The following is a 19,716-nucleotide window of genomic DNA, read 5'->3' as shown; positions in this document are numbered from 1 at the left end:
AGGGGGTGGGAGGGTGTGGGGATGGAGGAGGAGGCTCCCAGTCTCTCAGCAGAGAGTGAACGGCAGGAATCCATCTTGGACCCCCATCCCCACACAAAGCACCACAGAGTAGTGAGAAAGGTCACCAGGTAGTGATGAGTGCACAGGGCTCTGCCCCCTATAGCATAGGAGGTGTGACAGCCCCACCTAAGAAGGAAAGGTAAACAAACCTGTCAGGATGGCAGGGATAATGATAGAGATCCCAATCACGCAGCTGACCAGAAAGCAAATAAACGAATTAAGGGATGAACAGCCTCTTTCTGAGGCTCAGTTCAGAGTTATAGTTATAAGACAGCTTACAGAAATAACAGTGGGACTTAAGACGGGGAAGGAATAAAGACTAGTCCTGCTGAAATGAACAAAAACACATACGAAACAAGTGGTGAGGGAAGGAAAACTGGGGATCAAATCAACAAATCGGAACGTAAGGAAGGAACAAACAGTCAACCAGTGCAGAAAGAGGAAACAAAAAGTGAGGAAAATGAGGAAAAGCTCAGAAACCTCTGGGACAACTATAAGAGAGCGAACATCCGAATTATAGGGTTGCCAGAAGGTGAAGAAGAACTAGAAATTGAAAAATTATGTGAAAAAATAATGAAGCAGAACTTCCCGAACTTGGGGAAGGAAATAGACTTACAGGTCCAGGAACCACAGAGAGTTCCAAAAAAACTGGACCCAGGGAGAACCACACCAAGACACATTATAATCAAAATGTCAAAAATTAAAAATAAACAGAGAATCTTAAAAGCAGCAAGAGAGAAGAAGAAAATTATGTACAAAGGGTCCCAATAAGACTATCAGCTGATTTCTCAAAGGAGATTCTGCAGGCAAGAAGGGACTGGCAAGAAATATTCAAAGTAATGAAAAGCAAAAACCTACAGACACGAATACTCTATCCAATGAAGCTGTCATTCAGAATAGAAGGGCAGAGAAAGTGCTTCCAGGACAAAGTAAAACTGAAGGAGTTCATTAGATCCAAACCACTGTTACATGAGATGTTAAAGGGACTTGTTTAGAAGAAGAAGAATCAAACCTATGAACATTAAAATGAAAACTGTAGCACAGCAACCAACAACAGAAGCTAGGGAATTGAAACAAAGGCAAACTTAAGTAGGCAATGAGAGTGGAAGAATTATAGGTATGGAGAACATTGGGGGGAGGTCAGCAGGGAGGAGGAAGGGGGAAAGGGAGGGAGATGGTACATGAATTAAGAAGCATAGTAGGAGGGAGTGAAGCAGACAGGAAGATGCTGAGAAGAACTATGTGCATAACCAATGGGCATGGACTAAGGAGGGGGACAGCTAGAGGGAGTGGGGTCACTGGGTGGAGGGGAGAAGAAGGAAAAATAATTGGGACAACTGTAACAGCATAATCAATAAAACATATTTTTTTTTTAAATTTTAAAAAAATAAAAAAATAAAAAAAGTGCCTGACAGACTTGTGGCACCTATCCAACAGTCTCACAATTCTCAGTAAGACCATCAAAACATAGAGCAGCCCCCACCCCTGATGGCCAGTATTTTAATCCTCAACTAAGGACATGTTTTTAAAAATTGATTTGAGGGAGGGAGAGAAGGGGGTAAGTAGGGAAGGGTCTAGTCAAGGAACTAGTAAACCATCCATGGATATGGACAACTGGGTGGGGATTGACTGCGGGAGAAGGGGTAGGCAGAATGGGGGAAAAAGTGGGACAACTGTAACAGAAAAACAATAAATAAATAAATGACTTGAGAGTTGGGGGGAGGGGGAGGGAGGGAGGAAGGGAGAAACATTGATCGGTTGCCTCCTATATGTGCCCTGACGAGGAATCAAACCCTCAACCATTTTGGCATATGGAACAATGCTCCAATCAACTGAGCCACCCAGCCAGGGCAGCCCATATTTTATTCCCGATATAGGGAGGCAGTTACTATTAGCAGTCCCAAGAAAACATAGTAATCCCCTCCATTAAATCTACACCTCAAAAGTTAGGAAGGTATTCCTATAATGCCAACCTTCTTCTTTGTATTTATTATGTATATCACAAGAAGGCATGCTTTTATATTAACCTTTTTAGGTCCTTTTTTTTTTTTTTCAACTGCCAATTCTGAGGGCAAATTCCATGTTCATTCATTCTCCTCTCCATAGAAAATTTTTACTACAACAAAACCTAAAAGAGGGAAACTGCTTTTTTAAAAATTGAGAAATCCTTTTTACTTAGGAAATTAAAATGTGTGTATTTTATTTGACAAATTTTAGAAATTGTGAAAATATTTGAATAAATATTTGAAAGTATCTAAATAAATATATAAACACTGCGCTTTTCGGGGGATGTACCACTTACTGAAAAACGAAATTTCTTTGATATAAAACATAATAAATGTTTGCTGAATTGATTATTCTAAAAGTTAAGCTTTACCCACCTTGAGCATATAAAGTCAGAACTGCTTGGATAGCTACATACACACCAGAAAACTGGTAAGTTTCAAACATTACCTGGAAATGCAAAAGGAAAAAAAATATTGGTTTTTACAAGTTACACATCTAATTATCTATGGTCTTGGCCAAAAGAGAATCAAGAGACCGAAGACAGTCCTCCATTCTCTTCAGCTCTCTTCGCCTCTATTAACTTCTGCTATCACAGAGAGGGACAGATTTTTAGATACATCCTGAGTCCCCAAGCATTTCATAAGTGCTACAAAAGCAAAGATTTCTGAATGTTTTAGTTAATGGCTAATTAAAGTGAAAGAAACCTTTCTGCATTTTATGTCCCTTAAGGGAATTATCTTTTAATTCAAAGATGAACTACCCCCAGCAGTTAAAAAAAAAAAAGTAGTAGTAAAATAGTAGGGCTGAAAGACCAAATAAATAAATAAATGCAGTCATTTTCCTGAATGTTGGCAGATACAGAACTGCCTAGCTGCTGAGCCTGCCCTCTCCACTCGAGCCAAGGCTGTAGATCGGCTCTCAGCTGAACTACACTGGAGGGAAAAGGAGTTTCCCAGTGTCCTCTCTGGTTGAAACCATGCCTCACTCCCTGTAGTTGTCAAGGAATACCATGCAGGATTTTTTCTGTCACCTATACTGAGCATTCCTTGACTAGCAGGGATGATTACCACTCTGAATATCTAGATATTTAGAAATTTTACAACTGATCACAATCACAATTATACAGAATTTTAAATTTATAACTCAAACACATCCTCATCAGTTAGCAACTAGATATTCTAACTAGTACTCTATTTCATCATCCTTTTATTTCCTCTCCACAGGGATTAAAATGGCTTCTTGCACTTATCAACTTGAAAGTCTTTTAGAATTTGTTTTTATTTGCAAGTCATTAAAAAGTATTTGCAGTACTAAAACATTTTGGATGAGATTAAAGTATGGCATTTTAGTCATAGTCAAATTTGCACTCTCAAGGGGAAAAAAGAGGTATTAAAATAAGGTAAGACCTTAGAGCACAGTGAGACCAATTCTTATCATTTTTGCACATATATATCTTAGTCAAGTAATAAAAGGGATCCATGTATAATGTCACCTCCTTAACTTTTTATCTGAAAGACATTTTGGTTTTCATTTAGATATTATGTTGCTTTCCTAAAAGAGTGTTCTGTGTTTAGAAACCTTTTGGTTTAAAGCAAAAATATCTCCACACTCTGATTTTGTAATGTGTTGATAAAAAATGAATAACAATTACAAATGACCACTTATCCATAATAATGTCAATAATTCAGAAAGTGTAAAATATAAACAAATACAATAAGCCCATATTTCACATTTTTAGGGGTAGCTGGAAGGAAAAAAAATTGAGTTTTAATCCAGACTTTAAAAATACTGTCTAAAAACAATCTCTTCCAAACCCTTTCCAAATTTTTATCAACATCTAAACATAGATATAGAATACAAAATATTTACATTAAGTAGTAACTGAAAGCTATTGAAATACAAAGTTATTAAGTTTCTACCTCGTACAATGAAATTAAAGACACCTTGAAAACTTACTTATCCAAACTACTAAGAATGTAGATTTCTTACTCTCTGTAACTGCTTACTTCAGTAACATTTTCTTTCTTTCTTTTTTTAAAGATTTTATTTATTTATTTTTTAGAGATAGGGGAAGGGAGGGAGAAAGAGAGGAAAAGCAATGTGGGTGTGTGAGAGATACATCAGTTGGTTGTCTCTCCCATGTCCCCAATCAGGGACATGGCCATCAAACCCAGGCATGTGCCCCAACTGGGAATCCAACCAGGGACCCTTTGGTTTGCAGGCTGGCACCCAATCCACTGAGCCACACCAGCCAGGGCCTCAGTAACCTCTTCAATTGCTCCTCCTGTCTCCTATGTCCTTAGCCCTCTTATCACTGTCCACTCTCACTTCCTTGGTGAGCCATATTATCTATATCCCGATGACTCCCAAGTTTATATCCTCAGCCTCATACTTTTCTCTTGAACTTAAATCATTCACATACATATATAACCATCTATTTGACAGTTTTGCTTAGATATCTAATAAGGACCTAACATATCCAAAACCAAACTCCTAATCCATCTCTGCCCCCCACCCCCAATCCTGTTCTACTTACCTCAGTCTTTTCCAACTAACTTATGATGGTAACCCATTGTCCATTTGCTCAAGTCCAAATCTTTGGCACCATTCCCTCTCTTACCCATATCTAATATATCAGAAAATTCTTGGCCCTACCTTCAAAACAGATCCACATCTGGCCACTTCTCATTACTTCCACTGCTATTACCCCTAATCCTCACAATGATTATCTTTTGCCTAGATAGTTAAAAAAGTCTCCAAACTGGTCTCTCTTCCCACCCTTGCCTTCCTATGACCTACTCTCAACACAGCAGCCAACACAAAAACCTAAATCTAAACATGTCCCTTCCCTGTAATAGCACTTCATTTTACTTAAAAGTAAAATGTCTTACTTCCCTGTAAGAGCCTCCAAGGCCCTAGATGATCTGGACCCATTACTTCTTTGACCTCATCTCCTACTGCTCTCCCACACTGGCCTCCTTGCTGACTTTAATATGCCAGCTTGCACTCATTTTCAGACCTTTACTCTGACTCCTCCCTCTGCCTGAAATGCTCTTCCCCATATATCCTGGCTAACTCCCTCACTGTCTTTGTTTAAACATCACTTTCTCACACAGGGCTACTATACCACACCCTATGTACAAATGCAACCTTCCCCCACGCCCCATCTCCCTTAACCTGCTCTTTCCCCCTATTATCTTCTAACAAACCACTCAGTTAAGTCTGTTTCTTTCCGTCTGTTCTTCCCTGCTAAAATGTAAGCTCTATAGCAGCAGGGTTTTGTTTCATTTACCAATATAGCCTACTTACAAATAATGATTAGCACATAGTTAGGTGCTCGGTAAATAGGATCTGGGAGAAAACAATAGTTATTTTTATTCCCTTTATCCTTTACAACAACAGTAAAAAAAAAAAAAAAGAACATTTTCAGAAAAAAGAAGAAAAAGAAACACAGACATATTCTATCTAAAATCTTACCTCTACAATCTTCTCTCTGTTTTTGGTTGGGTTCATAGGAGGTTCTGTGAGTAAGATTTTACAATTTCTGGTATCTATGTTAAGTTTCTCTGGTCCAAATGTATAGTCCCACAGGTGTTTCATGTCATCCCAGTTTCGTACAATGCCATTTTCCATAGGGTAGTTAACTTCTAACATTGAGCGTAACTCACTTGCCTCATCACCAACCATAAGATCCTAAAAAATTATAATACCAAAGCTTTAAACCAAATTTTGCATAAAATACCTTCAGAAAATTATATTCCCATATTTCAAGAATTTGGGAATTATTAATTTAAAAAATTTTTTTTCTTTCAAGAACAATGCCTTGCAAAGTTTAGGGCATTTTTATGTACAATGTAGTTTAAATCAATAAATGGACCTTACCTTTAATACATATGTTTCCAAAAGAAGAGCAATAGCACAAATAAACCCCACATTTTCATATTTTGGAGGCTTTTGTATGAGGTTTCATCTGTTTCTTTTGCCCAAATATTCAAAAAATAAGGCCTGTGATATGTGAGATAGCATATCAGGGAAAAAAAACTTGTAGAAAAATGCTCAATGCATGCAGCACATTTCTTTGTACTAAATATCAAAATGATAACTGTATTATAAAGCATAATGAAAGAAGCAAAAAAAGAATGACTTTCTTACACTACAATAATGCATATATGTACCATATAGCTTGTAAATTTAGAACTGAAATTAAGTTCTTTTACTTGCCTCATCAAAAGGAATGAAAATTTTTAGATACAAAAATATAAGACACAGGGAAACAACTCTTTAAAATTAGAACTCATGAGCAAAATTTTTTATCTTAAAGTGTAAGACTAGAAAACTATGCTATTACACACAAAGCAGAATACTCACAAGTCTTGTCTCCAATGAGCGCACACTTAAGATGACCCACATTTGAAAAGCCAAATTTTGTTATGTATAATAAGGCTAATGATGTCTTAGAACTTAAACTTCTTTTAGAAATCAGCTGATAAGGATATTAAGTAATCCTACCTTCTACATCCACTGATGAATTTTTAAAAATTAGCATCAGACATAGTAATTATTTCTTACAATACTTTAAATTTAAAACATGGGGAAATGACAAGAAACAGCAAAATTAACATAAGATGTCTTAAAACAGGTTTAAAAATATATGAGTTAAAAACTTTTAAAAGTAACAATTTTAGCCCTGGCTGGTGTGGCTCAGTGGATTGAGAGCCAGCTGTGAATCAAAGGGTTGCCAGTTCAATTCCCAGTCAGGACACATGCTTGGGTTGCACATCAGGTCCCCATTTAGGGGCATGTGAGAGAGAGGCAACCATACACTGATGTTTCTCTCCCTCTTTCTCCCTCCCTGTTTCTAAAAAATAAATAAAATCTTCAAAAAATAATAAAAATAAAAGTAACAATTTTTTTAAAGATCAGAGGTAAAACCATAGTGAGGACTCTATTTTTAAAAAAAGATTTCTACAATATCCACTGAGGCAACAACAAAAAGGGAAAACAAAGTTAAAGCGATCCTAGAAATGTTCTCTAAAGCTTCTGCATTGCAACTAGTTTTTTCATAAAGATAATTTACCACAATAGTCAAATTTAAAAAAAAAATTTTTTAATTTTTATTTATTTCTTTTTAGAGAGAAGAGAAGAAAGAGAGAAAGGAGGGAGAGAAACATCAATGTGTGAGAGAAATATTGATTTGGTTGCCTCTCGCATACCCCTAACCAGAGACAGCCTGCAACCCTGGCATGTGTCCTGATTGGGAACTGAACCAGTGACCTGTCAGTTCACAGGCTGGAACTCAACCACTGAGCCACACTAAGTAAGAGCTACTCAAATGTCTTAAATATTAACTATTTAGAATCATCTGGTAGAAAAATGCAAAAGTAAAAATCTCTATTTGTGAACTCTACTTAATGACATGCATATGGTAAATTTTTTACAGAGAAGTATACTGATACTTTGAAATACATAAAAAAACAAGACAGACTACTGGGTGGATAGATGGATAAATATGTGCTATATCAGTAGGGCAAATATTAATGTCAGAATCTAAGTGATGGGTGCATGGGTTTTATTGTAAAATTCTTTCAACCTTGTTCTATATTCTAAACACTTCTTAATAAAATGTTAAGGGAAATATCTATGCCTGCAAGTATATATATTACTTGTGGCCATTAACAAATATAATTTAATACAAAATTTGTTACTTTCCTTTAGACTATATCTTTGTGTTGTACAAGGTAATAACTAGATAATTAGATGGTTTGAATAAATCAGTATACATTCACAACTTCATTGTAACAGATTTTATCAGAATATTTACTTTTTATTCCACGCAAGAATAGGGGCTTACATATGTCTGACCCAATGCCAACTAAAAACAAAAGCCTCATGTATCTACTTCTAAAACATACATACTCTAAAGCAGGGGTTCCCAATCCCCAGGCCACAGATCCATAAAACATTTCGACGAAACCAGTTCCTGGTGCCAAAAAAGTTAGAGACCACTGTTCTAAAGGTACTAATTTAAAGAAATGTCTGGCATTGAGTATCTTACCACCCCTCTGAACAAGACAACATTTAAAATGGAAGAAAATTATTTTTAACTTACTAGGTTAGTGCCAAGTTTGAGTAGCTCAAGCTACCTAAATGTATCCGTATCTTAAAATTATAATTAAAAAATCCTAAAACATATAATCTTCCTTAGAACATTTCAACTTCCAAAAAACCAAAAATTTTAAGTGCTTTATGAAGCTTGCCCTCATACCTCAGAACCAGGTTATAAGCAATTAGATCAGGCCTCAGATTTTTACCACCCACCTCATCAATGGACCTCAAGCCTAAACTATCACCTATTACCTGAAAGAATGAAAAATTACAGTAACTGTTCTGAGAGGCTGTTTCAAAATCCTTTATGTGTTACTAAATGCAAGCAGTATAGATTGTATTTGCTAAGAATCATTTGAACAATGTCACTTCAAATTAAAAAATACAGTAAACACACTTTAAAACCACAATTAAATTCCTAGAAATTCCTTAAAAAACATTTGTGAAATTAAATCTATACTGTTCTCTACAAGCAGACTCTCAAATCTCCTTAGGATTTTAAGAGAAAGGTACGATGTTTTATTTAGAATAAATATAGGAATTTCTACTTTTAAATGTTTTTGCTTGTTCAAAAGAAAACTCCTCAAAGTTACTGTTACTAGTTAAAATATATATCACTAGAAATGTCTGATACTCAGCTCTGTCAAAGCTGTTTACGAATATCGCACTTAGACCAATACAAAAAGATAATGCAAGAGTAAATTGTCTGGGATACACCCCGTAAGTGTCTAGTTCAAAAGAAAAATGTGCTCCATTTATTTAGGAGGGAAAGCTGTTATTTATGAAAAAGCCTTGTAAGACTTTCATCTTTTTCTTATTTATCCTCAGATCATATTATAAAATCTGCTCATGAATAAGGATAGTATAGGAAATCCCCCTGCTTTACTATCTATATTTCATTTGCATATTAAAATTATACTCAGTTTATTAAAAACACATGATGCTGCACTGGATGCATACACACACACGCTATGATAGGCAATGTTCAAGTTAACATTGGTCAACATAGTGAATTTATCCAAATGTAACAACTTCACCCCAATTTTATGGATCACACATATCCTATATAAAGCCACTTGGTTTCTAATGTTATGCACACACCACATTCCATTTTAATTATAACATTTACCAATAGGAAACACAAAGAAAACAGTTCAAAACTATGTTAGTAATAAGTTCTGGTTTGGTCCATTGTATGCAATCAGGAAAGTACAGAATCAAAGTACTTAAAATTAAAATATGGAAATACCCCCCTCCCCAATACTAAAGGGACACAATACAACAACTACTGTCCCACCAAGCAAAAGTGGAAAACAAACAGAGAGCATGTGTGTAACCTCACTTACCATCTTTTTGTTATTCTACTTCAACAGGTCAAGAAAGGTGAAGAGAGAGAAGGTAGAAGTAAGAGTCAGAAAAGGCCTAAATAAAATCCTCACTGAAATTTTTAAACATACAAGCAATAGAGAAAAATTAGGTCTAGGTCAGATGCAGTACCACTTTATTTTATGGAATTAATAATTAGGGCCATATTAATATGGACAGTTATTATTCCTGAATGAAAACAATTAACTTATTAAACAATTTAAATTTCCATGTTTTTAGTCTACCACCACATTTTAGCTAACAAGACACAAAAAGTATAAGTCAATCCACTAGACAGAAATTCCAAAAAGTCAAGTTTCTTTAAATTCATTACTAAATTTAAGAACCTTAGTTAAGGAAAATAAATGATAACAGGAAAGATCTAGCTGGGTAAGCAGAGGGTAAATTAGGGCTGTTTTTCCAAGCTCAAGTAATCAAGTTAAATTTGACACAGGTCTCTGTTTTCTATTGGAAGAACAACTTAACTAAAAAGACTTAAAAGACTAAGCAGATTGAACAGAACTGAGACAACAGAACATAGAATGACAAACCATACAACTAATGCTATTGGGAATTCCTTAGTAAAAAATGTTTCATTAGTATATTGACTAGTTCATTTCTATTACTTGGCTTTAAGAAGCAAGAAAGTGGGAGTTAAAAGCTATATAATTATTTGTGCCTATGTTGAAGAATAAAAATAGCTACATGTGATATATCTTAATACCTCAAAAATGTTAACATCAATAAAGTACATTAAAAAACAATTCTTCTTTAAAAGTCTGATTCTGAATAAAAAGACTTTCAATTCCATTTAAAGTTTACCCTTATCACTACAATTAACTAAATTTTAAGTCAAAGTTGTTTTAAGATTGAATTCAATCAGAATGAAAGGTGTTCACAAAAACAAAATGAGGACTCCTGTAAGTCCCCTTCACCAAAGACTTTAAAATAAAAACACTCATATTGAGTATCCCATTTGATAATCTGTAACAAAACAAGAGGCCAGAATAATTCAGTATTTTAAGTCTTTAAATAATTAACACAGAATCTAAATTTCAATTTGTATTTTTATTCATTACATAATTTAACTCTCTCATCCCAAGAGCAGAGAGCTAGCTATCAGGTAGCAAAACTCTACCATCTATTACCACCTTCCTGGAGTTCAAACAAATGTTCCAAAGAGGTTCATTTTAATTCATATTTCAAATGACTCAATCTAACAGTTCACTGAAGTCTTGCCAAAGACCGTCCAGATAGGACCAACAATGCTAGTTTGTTTACAAATAATTCAGTTTGCCCCAAAACTCTACTGTATTTTGTATAACCTGACCCCTAAGCTATCTAAAGAATGTAAGTCAGTTGGTGACCACAGTCCTTTTGATTGATGTTTCTTTTTTCTTCTAAAATATAACTCCCACTTGATTTCCAATCCCTTTAATATGGAAGAAAAACCCATCATCCTTAATGTTGAGTCTCCCATGTCAAGTACAGTGACTGGGCAACGATAAAGTTCCTTCCTCTTTCTGGTAAATAATGCAAGGCCAAATAAAGACTTGCAAGGCTTCTTCCTGCACATTATGGAAATCAGTTATTATATTAGTGAAAAGAAGAAACACTAAGATTTAAATCTGTGTTTTCCTGACTAGCTATATAAAAAAGTACAGGGATCAGACCATGAGAACATGGAAAGAAAAAGTCTAAGGTCCCAAAGGAACACTAACATATATAATGACAAATATATGGAATTGAAAAACATAAAAATGCCAGGCTAATTTCTCTTAAAAATTATAATTCACATTCATATAAAAATCTTAAGTATTTTACTCCATTCAAAGAGTACTGGTATCAAGCCATACTTAAAGTCAGATGAAATTAACTTCGGTTTTTGTGCCTTTCTTCACATGTTAATATAAATTAAAAAATAAGAAATTCTGCCCACCCCCTTTGCTTTTCATGGCATATTTTAAAACTACTTAATTCAAAGAACATTTCATAGGTTTTGATCCTCATTTATCAATAAATAAAATATTACCTTGATCTCAATGTTTCCCACTTTGGTGGTTGATCTGATAATAGGTCTTCCAACCAAAGCTGGGAAGATGTGTTCTGGAAAGTTAGAACCTGCATATCCACACTTCACAAACTGGAAGAGAACAGAAAGAGTGGGTTAGTCAAAGTATTTACTATATCCATTTAAAAACAGCATCTGAAAAATACTACTTTGCATTTATATAAAATTGTACACTTTTAGTGATTTCAAATTATCCAGACTAGTCGTCCAATCTATCATATCTCATTTTATATCCTGTATGGCAATGACTACTACTGGAGCTCATGTTTATTTTCCAGCAAAACCGCTTATTTAGTGCCTAAGTCCCCCACTGCAGGGAAAGCCTTAGGAGAGTAGTTCATTCTGGAACCTGATGCTGCGAAGAGGTCCTGGTACACAGTGGTCACGCAAGAAGTATTTGGGGAATGGACAAATGCACCCAACAAATGCTAAGTATTTTTAAAACAGAAATGTTAGAAAATGAACAGGTTGAAGTTTTAATTCTAAACCACACTTTCATTCATCTCTGGCAATTCATTTAAGCAATCTTATTTTCCAAAATGGAAGAAATCAAATAGCATCTGGACTAGCATCATGTTAAAATAAACATTTATTAGGTATTCTGAGCTATTTGTAGTTTTATATTTACATAAATGTTATTCGGTAATACCAGGTAACATAATTTCATATTCTGATAGTGTATTTCTCCAATGAGGGCACATCATTGACTTTAATGATATTTCCATTTTATGCATAAGAAACTGATATACTAGATTTAACTAGTAAAACTGAAAATAGAACCAAGGGTTTTAAAATTCTTATACCAATAATATAGCCTGTTTAGTCTTACTTTTAAGAGCACACATTAAAAGAAAAATGCAATTAAAATGTCCAGGAGGGGGAGGAAGGCTTAGCAGGGAGGCTGCTGAGAAACGTTTCAGCTTCAGCTGCTGCCTTTTGGCAGCACAGAAATACTAGTTATGTCCTCTCAGTCCACCAGGACCCCATCTTTTGACACAGTTTACCACTGCTTTTTGGTGCTGTGTGGTCCTGGTGGAGAGGGTTCTGAAAACCTGGTACCCACCCATGAAGTGATTCTCCTCCCTGCAGGGGCCTAAATTTGGAAGCTTTTAGGTTACCTCTCCTGTGTACTGCCCCTCCCCACTCCAGAATGTAGGCCTCTGGAGTGTGTGGAGGAGCTCTGGGTAAGTGTTCAGGCCAGCTGCAATATAGGCTGGGAAGAGGGTTCAGGAGATGAGTTGAGCTAGGTTCTACATCTTTGGCATTTGGAACCATGTCTTCTGTTTCTGGTGAGGAGTATGGCTCCTTGTCTTCACTGCCTCCTGATGGAGAAGGTGAAGAACTCCTTGTTCCTGCGAGGGCCATGCTGGGCTCTGCCCTGATTGGGACTGAGGCCTAAGCTCTAAGACGTGCTCTGAAAACCAAGTATCAGAGCCCCATCTCCCTCTTTTTATTTTATTATAATTACTAACATCCTTGTAATAGAAATAAAGTTTGTACACAGGGGAAAAAAATCTTCAGGGTAGGAGGAAAAAGCTATATAAGAAAGGCAAGTAATCATAGTCTCCACTCTCCCCTTAACAAGTCTAATCAATGTAGGCACATTGTGCAAGGATTTTTTTTTTTTTGGTCTTCTGATGACTCCCTGGTGACTAGAACAGTGTCTGGCATAGTAAATGCATATTAAATAAATTACTCATAAATATTAAAAGTTTTGCTGATTTCAGAGTATGATGCCATGATCATTTTCATAGAGAAAATATGTTTAATATTGAAAATAAGTCTAGCTTCATGGCACGAGGCACCATACATTCTCTCAGAACTCAAGAAAAACAGTATCTGAATGTGACCCATGACAGTTTAGTAACACAAAAGTGGACAGAAACTATTAACCTACCCTTTGACAGAAACCTACTATGTACAAGGAACTGTTCTGTGAACCAACGGAGTTGTGAACCAAATTTAATTATAAATTTTTTGTTTGTGAACCAAATTTAATTATAAATAGCCAAGCACATTCTACTATCCAGAATGTCAAGTGAATTTCAAGTCTTGTAAACAAGGCTTTTAAAATACATACTCATGACTTAAGCAAATTATAGCTATTTTTATGAAAAAAATCTCTGAAATTAGTAAATGTCATATTCTCAATACCACCTGAATTCCTATCCTCTCAGTTCACATTTATATTTAATAACCTACATAAAGCATACTATTCAGATATGTTTTCTTCCAAACCCACAAAACCTAGTCCTGGTCAGTTTACCCTTGAGCCACAAAGGCCAGGTCATTTTTTAGGTATAGCTATCCATTTCTAAAACTATAATACAATTCTTACTGAATGACCTTTCAAGGCAGAACTTAGTGTGATATGAGGGCATATTCAGTAATACCTAGTATTTTCTAGTATATTCAAACTAAAAGAAAAAGAAACCTCTCACCCTTCTCTTCTAAATCATTAACTCTCTTTAGTCCTTAAGTCAAAATCCAGCTCACTTGATATAAAACTAAATGATATGGAAGGGTAGAGAATCTCATTATCCCAACCATACTGAAATTCCTACATAAATAACATTTATCATGATCACCAGCCTAATATAAGCATTAGTCATAATTTACACATGTATTCCAAATACATAAAGTAAATACTATCTGGATATTAAGTTTTTATGTTTACCTCAAAGATACGAACACTGGGTGGGTTGAAAGTGTCCATACTCCACGCTAAAAATGCTCATTTATATGAATATTATCAAGGAAAATTATAAAATGACTGAAAAAAAGAATCAGTAAGTGTGTAAAGGCCATTTTTGGCATATTAAGTGTAAACTAATGATTTAAAAAAGGAATCATAATAGAAGTTGAAGGTGGAAGGTAGAGCTTGGGAAGGGGCATAAGTTAAGTCCTGGGGCAGGAAGGAGGCTGGAAGGTGGACATCCCTCTCCTCTTATCCTGAGCCACACATTCAAAAACATGCAACATGGAAAATCTGGAAACAATCACATCACTCAATGTTTTCTGATTATAATTCTTCAGATAGGTAGTCCATATTTTAAAATTCTTGTTTGAGTATATTTTAAGGGACAAAAATATTTGCCAAGCACCTGAGGTAGACAAAAATTGAGACACCCCCTGCCCCCGACAAAACAAAAACAAAAACCTACCATGCCTGTGCTTTACAAAAAAGGGAAATATGGCCTTTAATTCAAATTAAAGATATCACTCACTTGTTAATGAAATTATTCTGCTTAACTAGTAGTTTATTGGAAGCATTTGCTGCCATACTAATCTAGTGCTGGCTTTTTTACAGGGTATTAGATATTCATTAGGTCACAATGAGAATAAGTGCACTTATTTCACATTATTTTAAATGTGAAAGCACTGACAGCTATAATAAGAGGAATATAATTAAAATAACCTATTTCTCAATATAAATAGTCTGGCATTTCCTTTCTTGCAAGAACAAAACAGCATTTTAAAAATCTAAATGATTATGTGATAAAATGCAAAATAAAATTTCTTTTCTGAACTACTCATTTGGTATTATTTTAATTCTTGAAATTCCTCCCCTAGTCATGATTTTAAGACTTGGAGACTTAGTTCTCTCATTGTGTGCAGTAAGGCTATGTTTAAGAAATAGGTTTTTACCATATATAGTTTCCTCTTCATAGCACTGTGGTTAAACTGGCTCTTACTTCCTACTGAGTCATCAAATGGCAAGAACATGAACAGTACAATGTTCTTACAAGCAAAAATGAAAAATGTTCATCTATATTTTCTCTAAAAGTACCTTTCTCCTCTTAAAAAATAAAGAGATTTATAAAGCTTCACTTGGGCTTATTGTATTTGTATCTGATGGTACTGATGCATTAATTTAATTGCATAGTGATTATTCTGATCTTACACAATCAAAATATTTATTCTATTTATTCCAAAGCATTTTGCAGTGTAAAACCAAACTTCTGATTTATTTCTATTCCAAACATTTCTGAATTCAACATATAAATTAGCATATGCCTAATAAAGCAGGCCATACACAACTACAAATGTGAATTACAAATGAAAATAATTATCCTAGCACTATAAGCTACTTTGTATCACTAGACCCTAAAAACTACCAGTCACACAGTAGGCGGTTGTCTTCACTGTTAGTGAAATCACCTAAGTTTGGTAACAATACACAACACCAGACATGGGGTGAACACCTGGAAGGCACCTAAACCTAAGCAAAGTCCCAGTTTTTCACCTATCTGGCCACTTTCAGTGGTTTTATTTTAGGTGGTAGGTTTGAACAGTTATGAGAATGAAGCAAATAAATTACTGGAATTGGATGAGTTTTCCTCCTCTAGGCTGCTCTAATGAGAGAACCTGGTCCTGGGCTCATGAGGACCAACATCTGGGATGTGATCATAAGCACTCACCTACCCTCACAGAATTTGACTTAGGGCCTACCACAGGAGTTTTTAAAAATTCAACTTCTCTCTTTTCGTCCAACATCTTTCCAGGAAAAGGTGGTAGCAGCTGCTCCAGAACTTTCGCTATGCCGCCCAAGGACGACAAGAAGAAAGATGTTGGAAAGTCAGCCAAGAAAGACAAAGATCCAGTGAACAAATCTGGGGGCAAGGCCAAAAAGAAGAAGTGGTCCAAAGGCAAAGTTCGGGACAAACTCAATAACCTAGTCTTGTTTGACAAAGCAACATACGACAAACTCTGTAAGGAAGTTCCCAACTACAAGCTTATAACCCCGGCTGTTGTCTCTGAGGGACTGAAGATCCGCGGTTCCTTGGTCAGGGCAGCCCTTTAGGAGGCTCCTTAGTAAAGGACTTATTAAATTAGTTTCAAAGCACAGAGCTCAAGTAATTTACACCAGAAACACCAAAGGTGGGGATGCCCCAGCTGTTGGTGAAGATGCATGAATAACAGGTCCCACAAGCTGTACATTTTGAAAAATAAAACTTTATTAAATCAGTAAAAAAAAAAAAAAAAAAATTCAACTTCTCAAATTGCCTATAATTAAAATTTTAAAACCTAAAACGTGTAAGAGGCAAGTTGCTTTAGGGTAACAACTATTCCCACAAGTTTTTAGAAATTAAATTTGAAAATCTTGTTTAATATTTAATTGTAAAGGAATCATTATACCTTCAGGTAACTAAATACATATCTTGTTAAAAAACAAAGAACATTTCCCCAATAATTTGGAAGAGTCACGAAGTCCTCATCTACCATCACTCCATTATCTCGTCTCACAGGTAACCACTATGAACATTTCATGTATCCCTCCAAACTTTCATATACACATACAAGTTTGGGAACACATAAGTATTTTTAATAAAGAGCACACACATAAATGGGATTATTTTTTAACTTAACAATAAATCTTTCCATAGCAATGGATCTCCCTCTTTTTTCTAAGTATTCCATTTTGTATGGATGTCCCAATCTATGATAACGCTCTTATAACTCGAGCTCATTTTTAACTAAGTTCAGATAAAGCTAGTATAATTATTGCTTGCAAAAGTCTAACAAATTCCAGCCCTGGCTGGTGTGGCTCAGTGACTGAGCTCCGGCCTGCGAACCAAAGGGTCGCAGGTTGATTTCCAATCAGGGCACATGCCTGGCTGGGTTGCAGGCCAGGTCCCCAGCTGGGAGCATGTGAGAAGCAACCACACATTGATGTTTCTCTCCCTCTCTTTTCCCCCTCTTCCCCTCTCTAACAGTAAATAAATAAATTAAAATATATATTTTTAAAAAGTCTAACAAATTCCATCAAGAGAAGTACTATTATGGCAGTGAATATTAGAGGTCTTTTTCCTCTTCAACAATGCCGTTTGTAAAAGGGTTTTCAAGTTCCAGTAAATTTTTTTTACAATTTATGTCACGGAAGGAGGGGGAGGAAAATAAAAAAAATGCAACTCCAAAATGGTCAGACTAGACATCACTGTAATGTAGGAGAAAATTATCACTATGGAACTCATCCAAAGTTAAGTAACATTTGTCTTCTAATTTGCTGACCTTGATATCCAAAATAGATTTTTTAAAAAGGGGGCCGGCATTTGAAAGAAACAACTTTCAAATAATTTCTGAATTAATGTTTTACTCGTATTTTTACAATTTTTTGCATTTTAGAATCTTAAATTCTAACATTATCTGTAATCTGTACCTAAGGGGGAAAAGGAGGGGGGTGCCAAAACTGATTAACTTCCCCCAAGGTCAGCAAAATTAACACTTGGACCCTTGAGGGGTGCTAGAAGTCCAAGATCATTCAATGGAACATGCTGGTCCCTGCGGGGCTGCCCGTGAGCCAAATTCCAGGCGTGCAGAACAAAATGTAAATTATGCACTGCCGATCCGGCCTTCACTTCCCTCAAAAAAAAAAAAAAAAGAAAAGAAAAAAACCTCAAAACCACGTAAGGGCTGAGGCTTGCATTGACAACGCTTCCCTTTTTTTCTTTACACCCGTTTCCTGCCTCCCGTTCGGTATCTATACAGGAAGAGGAAGGCCTCTGAGTCTTTCCCCTTTTTACACACCGGCGACCCTGGGAAACGAAGCCCTTCTCAAACACACAAACCCAGTCTTTTACCCCTCCGACCCTTCAGCCGAACTGCCCCGGGCAGAGCGAGGGGCCGGCCCCTGTCGGGTAGCAGGCGAGATCCTCGGGCAGTGCCGGCCTCGCCTACCGCCCCGACCCGGAGGGCTGAGGGGGTAGCAGGCTCGCGGAGATCAAGGTCCTTGCACCCCTTGCTCACGGAAGTAGAATGGGCTGCCAGTGTCGCTTGGCCCCGACGGCCCGAAGGCCCACGGGTGCATCCCCTGGCGCCGAGAGCCCGCGCGTCCCCCGCACCTTCCCGCCCGTACGCCGCCGCGGCCTCCCCGTGAAGATCATACCCCGGTGCCGTTGTCGCACACCACCACCTTCCTGCCCTGGCTGTCCATCGTCTGCCCAGAAGAGAGTCGCCGGTGCCGCCGAACAACCTACAGCAGCCGCCACCCGTCCCTTTTCTCTTCCTCCTCCTCCCTGTCCGTAGACCCTCCTTGGGTTCAACTTTCTCGCTCTCCCGGAAGACGCCACTCGACCCCGCCCGCCCATTATTTAACAAGCGGCAGGCACGGAAAAGGTGGGTACGGAAAAGAGGAGACAGAGACTGACAGTGGTCATTTCCAATAAGAGACGGAGGAGCGCCGGAGCCCCGCCCTCAGCTCGGGCTCCTGTTCTGCTCTCACAGTCACCGCCCAGCTGAGTGACGCTCTCTGCTTCTGGTTTCCGGCGCTTCGCTGGGCGTTTCTGCGAGCTGACTAGAGGGGCGCTGCCACCTTATCCGTAAAGCGTCTTTGGAGTATGGAGCGCTGCTTACACCTCTGCAGAAGGCTCACGCAGGACACAGGGCCTGTTGGGAGATGGCAGTGGAATGTGGAGAAGCCAGCCGGGATGGGGAGCAAACTTGGAGGTCCTTGGAGGTCACACTATTGAACATGGCTTCGTGTACTCTTGCTTTTAGGCCTTTTCATTGAACAGAGCTGGAATAGATACACACATAATTGAAATCATGCCTTTATACAGATAACTCCAATTTTAGTCCAACCCTTCTTTGCCCAAATTGCACTTAGTCAAGTGAGAGTGGGTGCCTACATTTCTGGCCTCATCGCACACCACTTTCTTCTAGCAACACCACCTTGTATCACAAGTGTCTTCAGTATATGCACCTATTTAAACGCAGAGCTTCAGCTTTGAAATCAGATAACCTCGGTTTCAAATCTGGCCCTGCCACTCAAGAGTTCTCTGATTTGGACATACCCTTGTCTGTGCATGGGGATAATCTATTTCCGTATGTTGTAAGGATAAAATTATGTGCATAGAAAAAGCATCTAATCAGTGGTAGCAATTGTCAATCTCACAAAAGAGTCAGGAGGCTTTTGCTAGGAATGAAGAAAAAAGATTTTCTCAAGGGTCTTAGGGTTTGCAAAAAACAGCTAGTTAATTTCCAGTGTGTTTCAAAGAAGAAAGAAAAGCTGAGAGTTCTTAGGGTAAAAAGGGACATTCTTGAGAAGAATCAGTCCTGCATTCTTAGCTGCTGGGTTGGTCCAAGATGGTAATCTTCCAAGTGTCTAG

General features: G+C 37.1%; 1 protein-coding gene and 1 pseudogene across 2 annotated transcripts in view; one reads left to right on the top strand and one right to left on the bottom strand.

Annotated features, from left to right (window-relative positions):
• ACTR2 (actin related protein 2) overlaps nt 1-18,680 on the bottom strand; it is a 34,265-nt gene extending 15,585 nt beyond the window's left edge. The window contains exons 1-5 of one of the 2 annotated variants that reach the window (XM_090281405.1): nt 18,495-18,680; nt 11,570-11,680; nt 9,519-9,533; nt 5,545-5,760; nt 2,442-2,514 (exon numbers count right to left, since the gene is read on the bottom strand). In XM_090281405.1, coding sequence (XP_090137531.1) covers nt 2,442-2,514; nt 5,545-5,760; nt 9,519-9,533; nt 11,570-11,680; nt 18,495-18,542 — 463 coding nt within the window. In that variant the 5' untranslated portion in view covers nt 18,543-18,680. The remainder of the gene's footprint in view (nt 1-2,441; nt 2,515-5,544; nt 5,761-9,518; nt 9,534-11,569; nt 11,681-18,494) is intronic. The other variant, XM_090281406.1, reaches the window with a different exon arrangement.
• On the top strand, nt 16,116-16,581 carry LOC150006080 (small ribosomal subunit protein eS25 pseudogene; annotated as a pseudogene).
• Nucleotides 18,681-19,716: the final 1,036 nt, after the last annotated feature.

This window comes from Furipterus horrens, unplaced genomic scaffold (assembly GCF_987537825.1).
Source record: "Furipterus horrens unplaced genomic scaffold, mFurHor1.1.pri manual_scaffold_6, whole genome shotgun sequence".
Lineage (NCBI taxonomy): Eukaryota > Metazoa > Chordata > Mammalia > Chiroptera > Furipteridae > Furipterus > Furipterus horrens.
The sequence above is the reverse complement of the archived record's forward strand: the minus strand, read 5'-3'. Positions and strand labels throughout refer to the sequence as shown.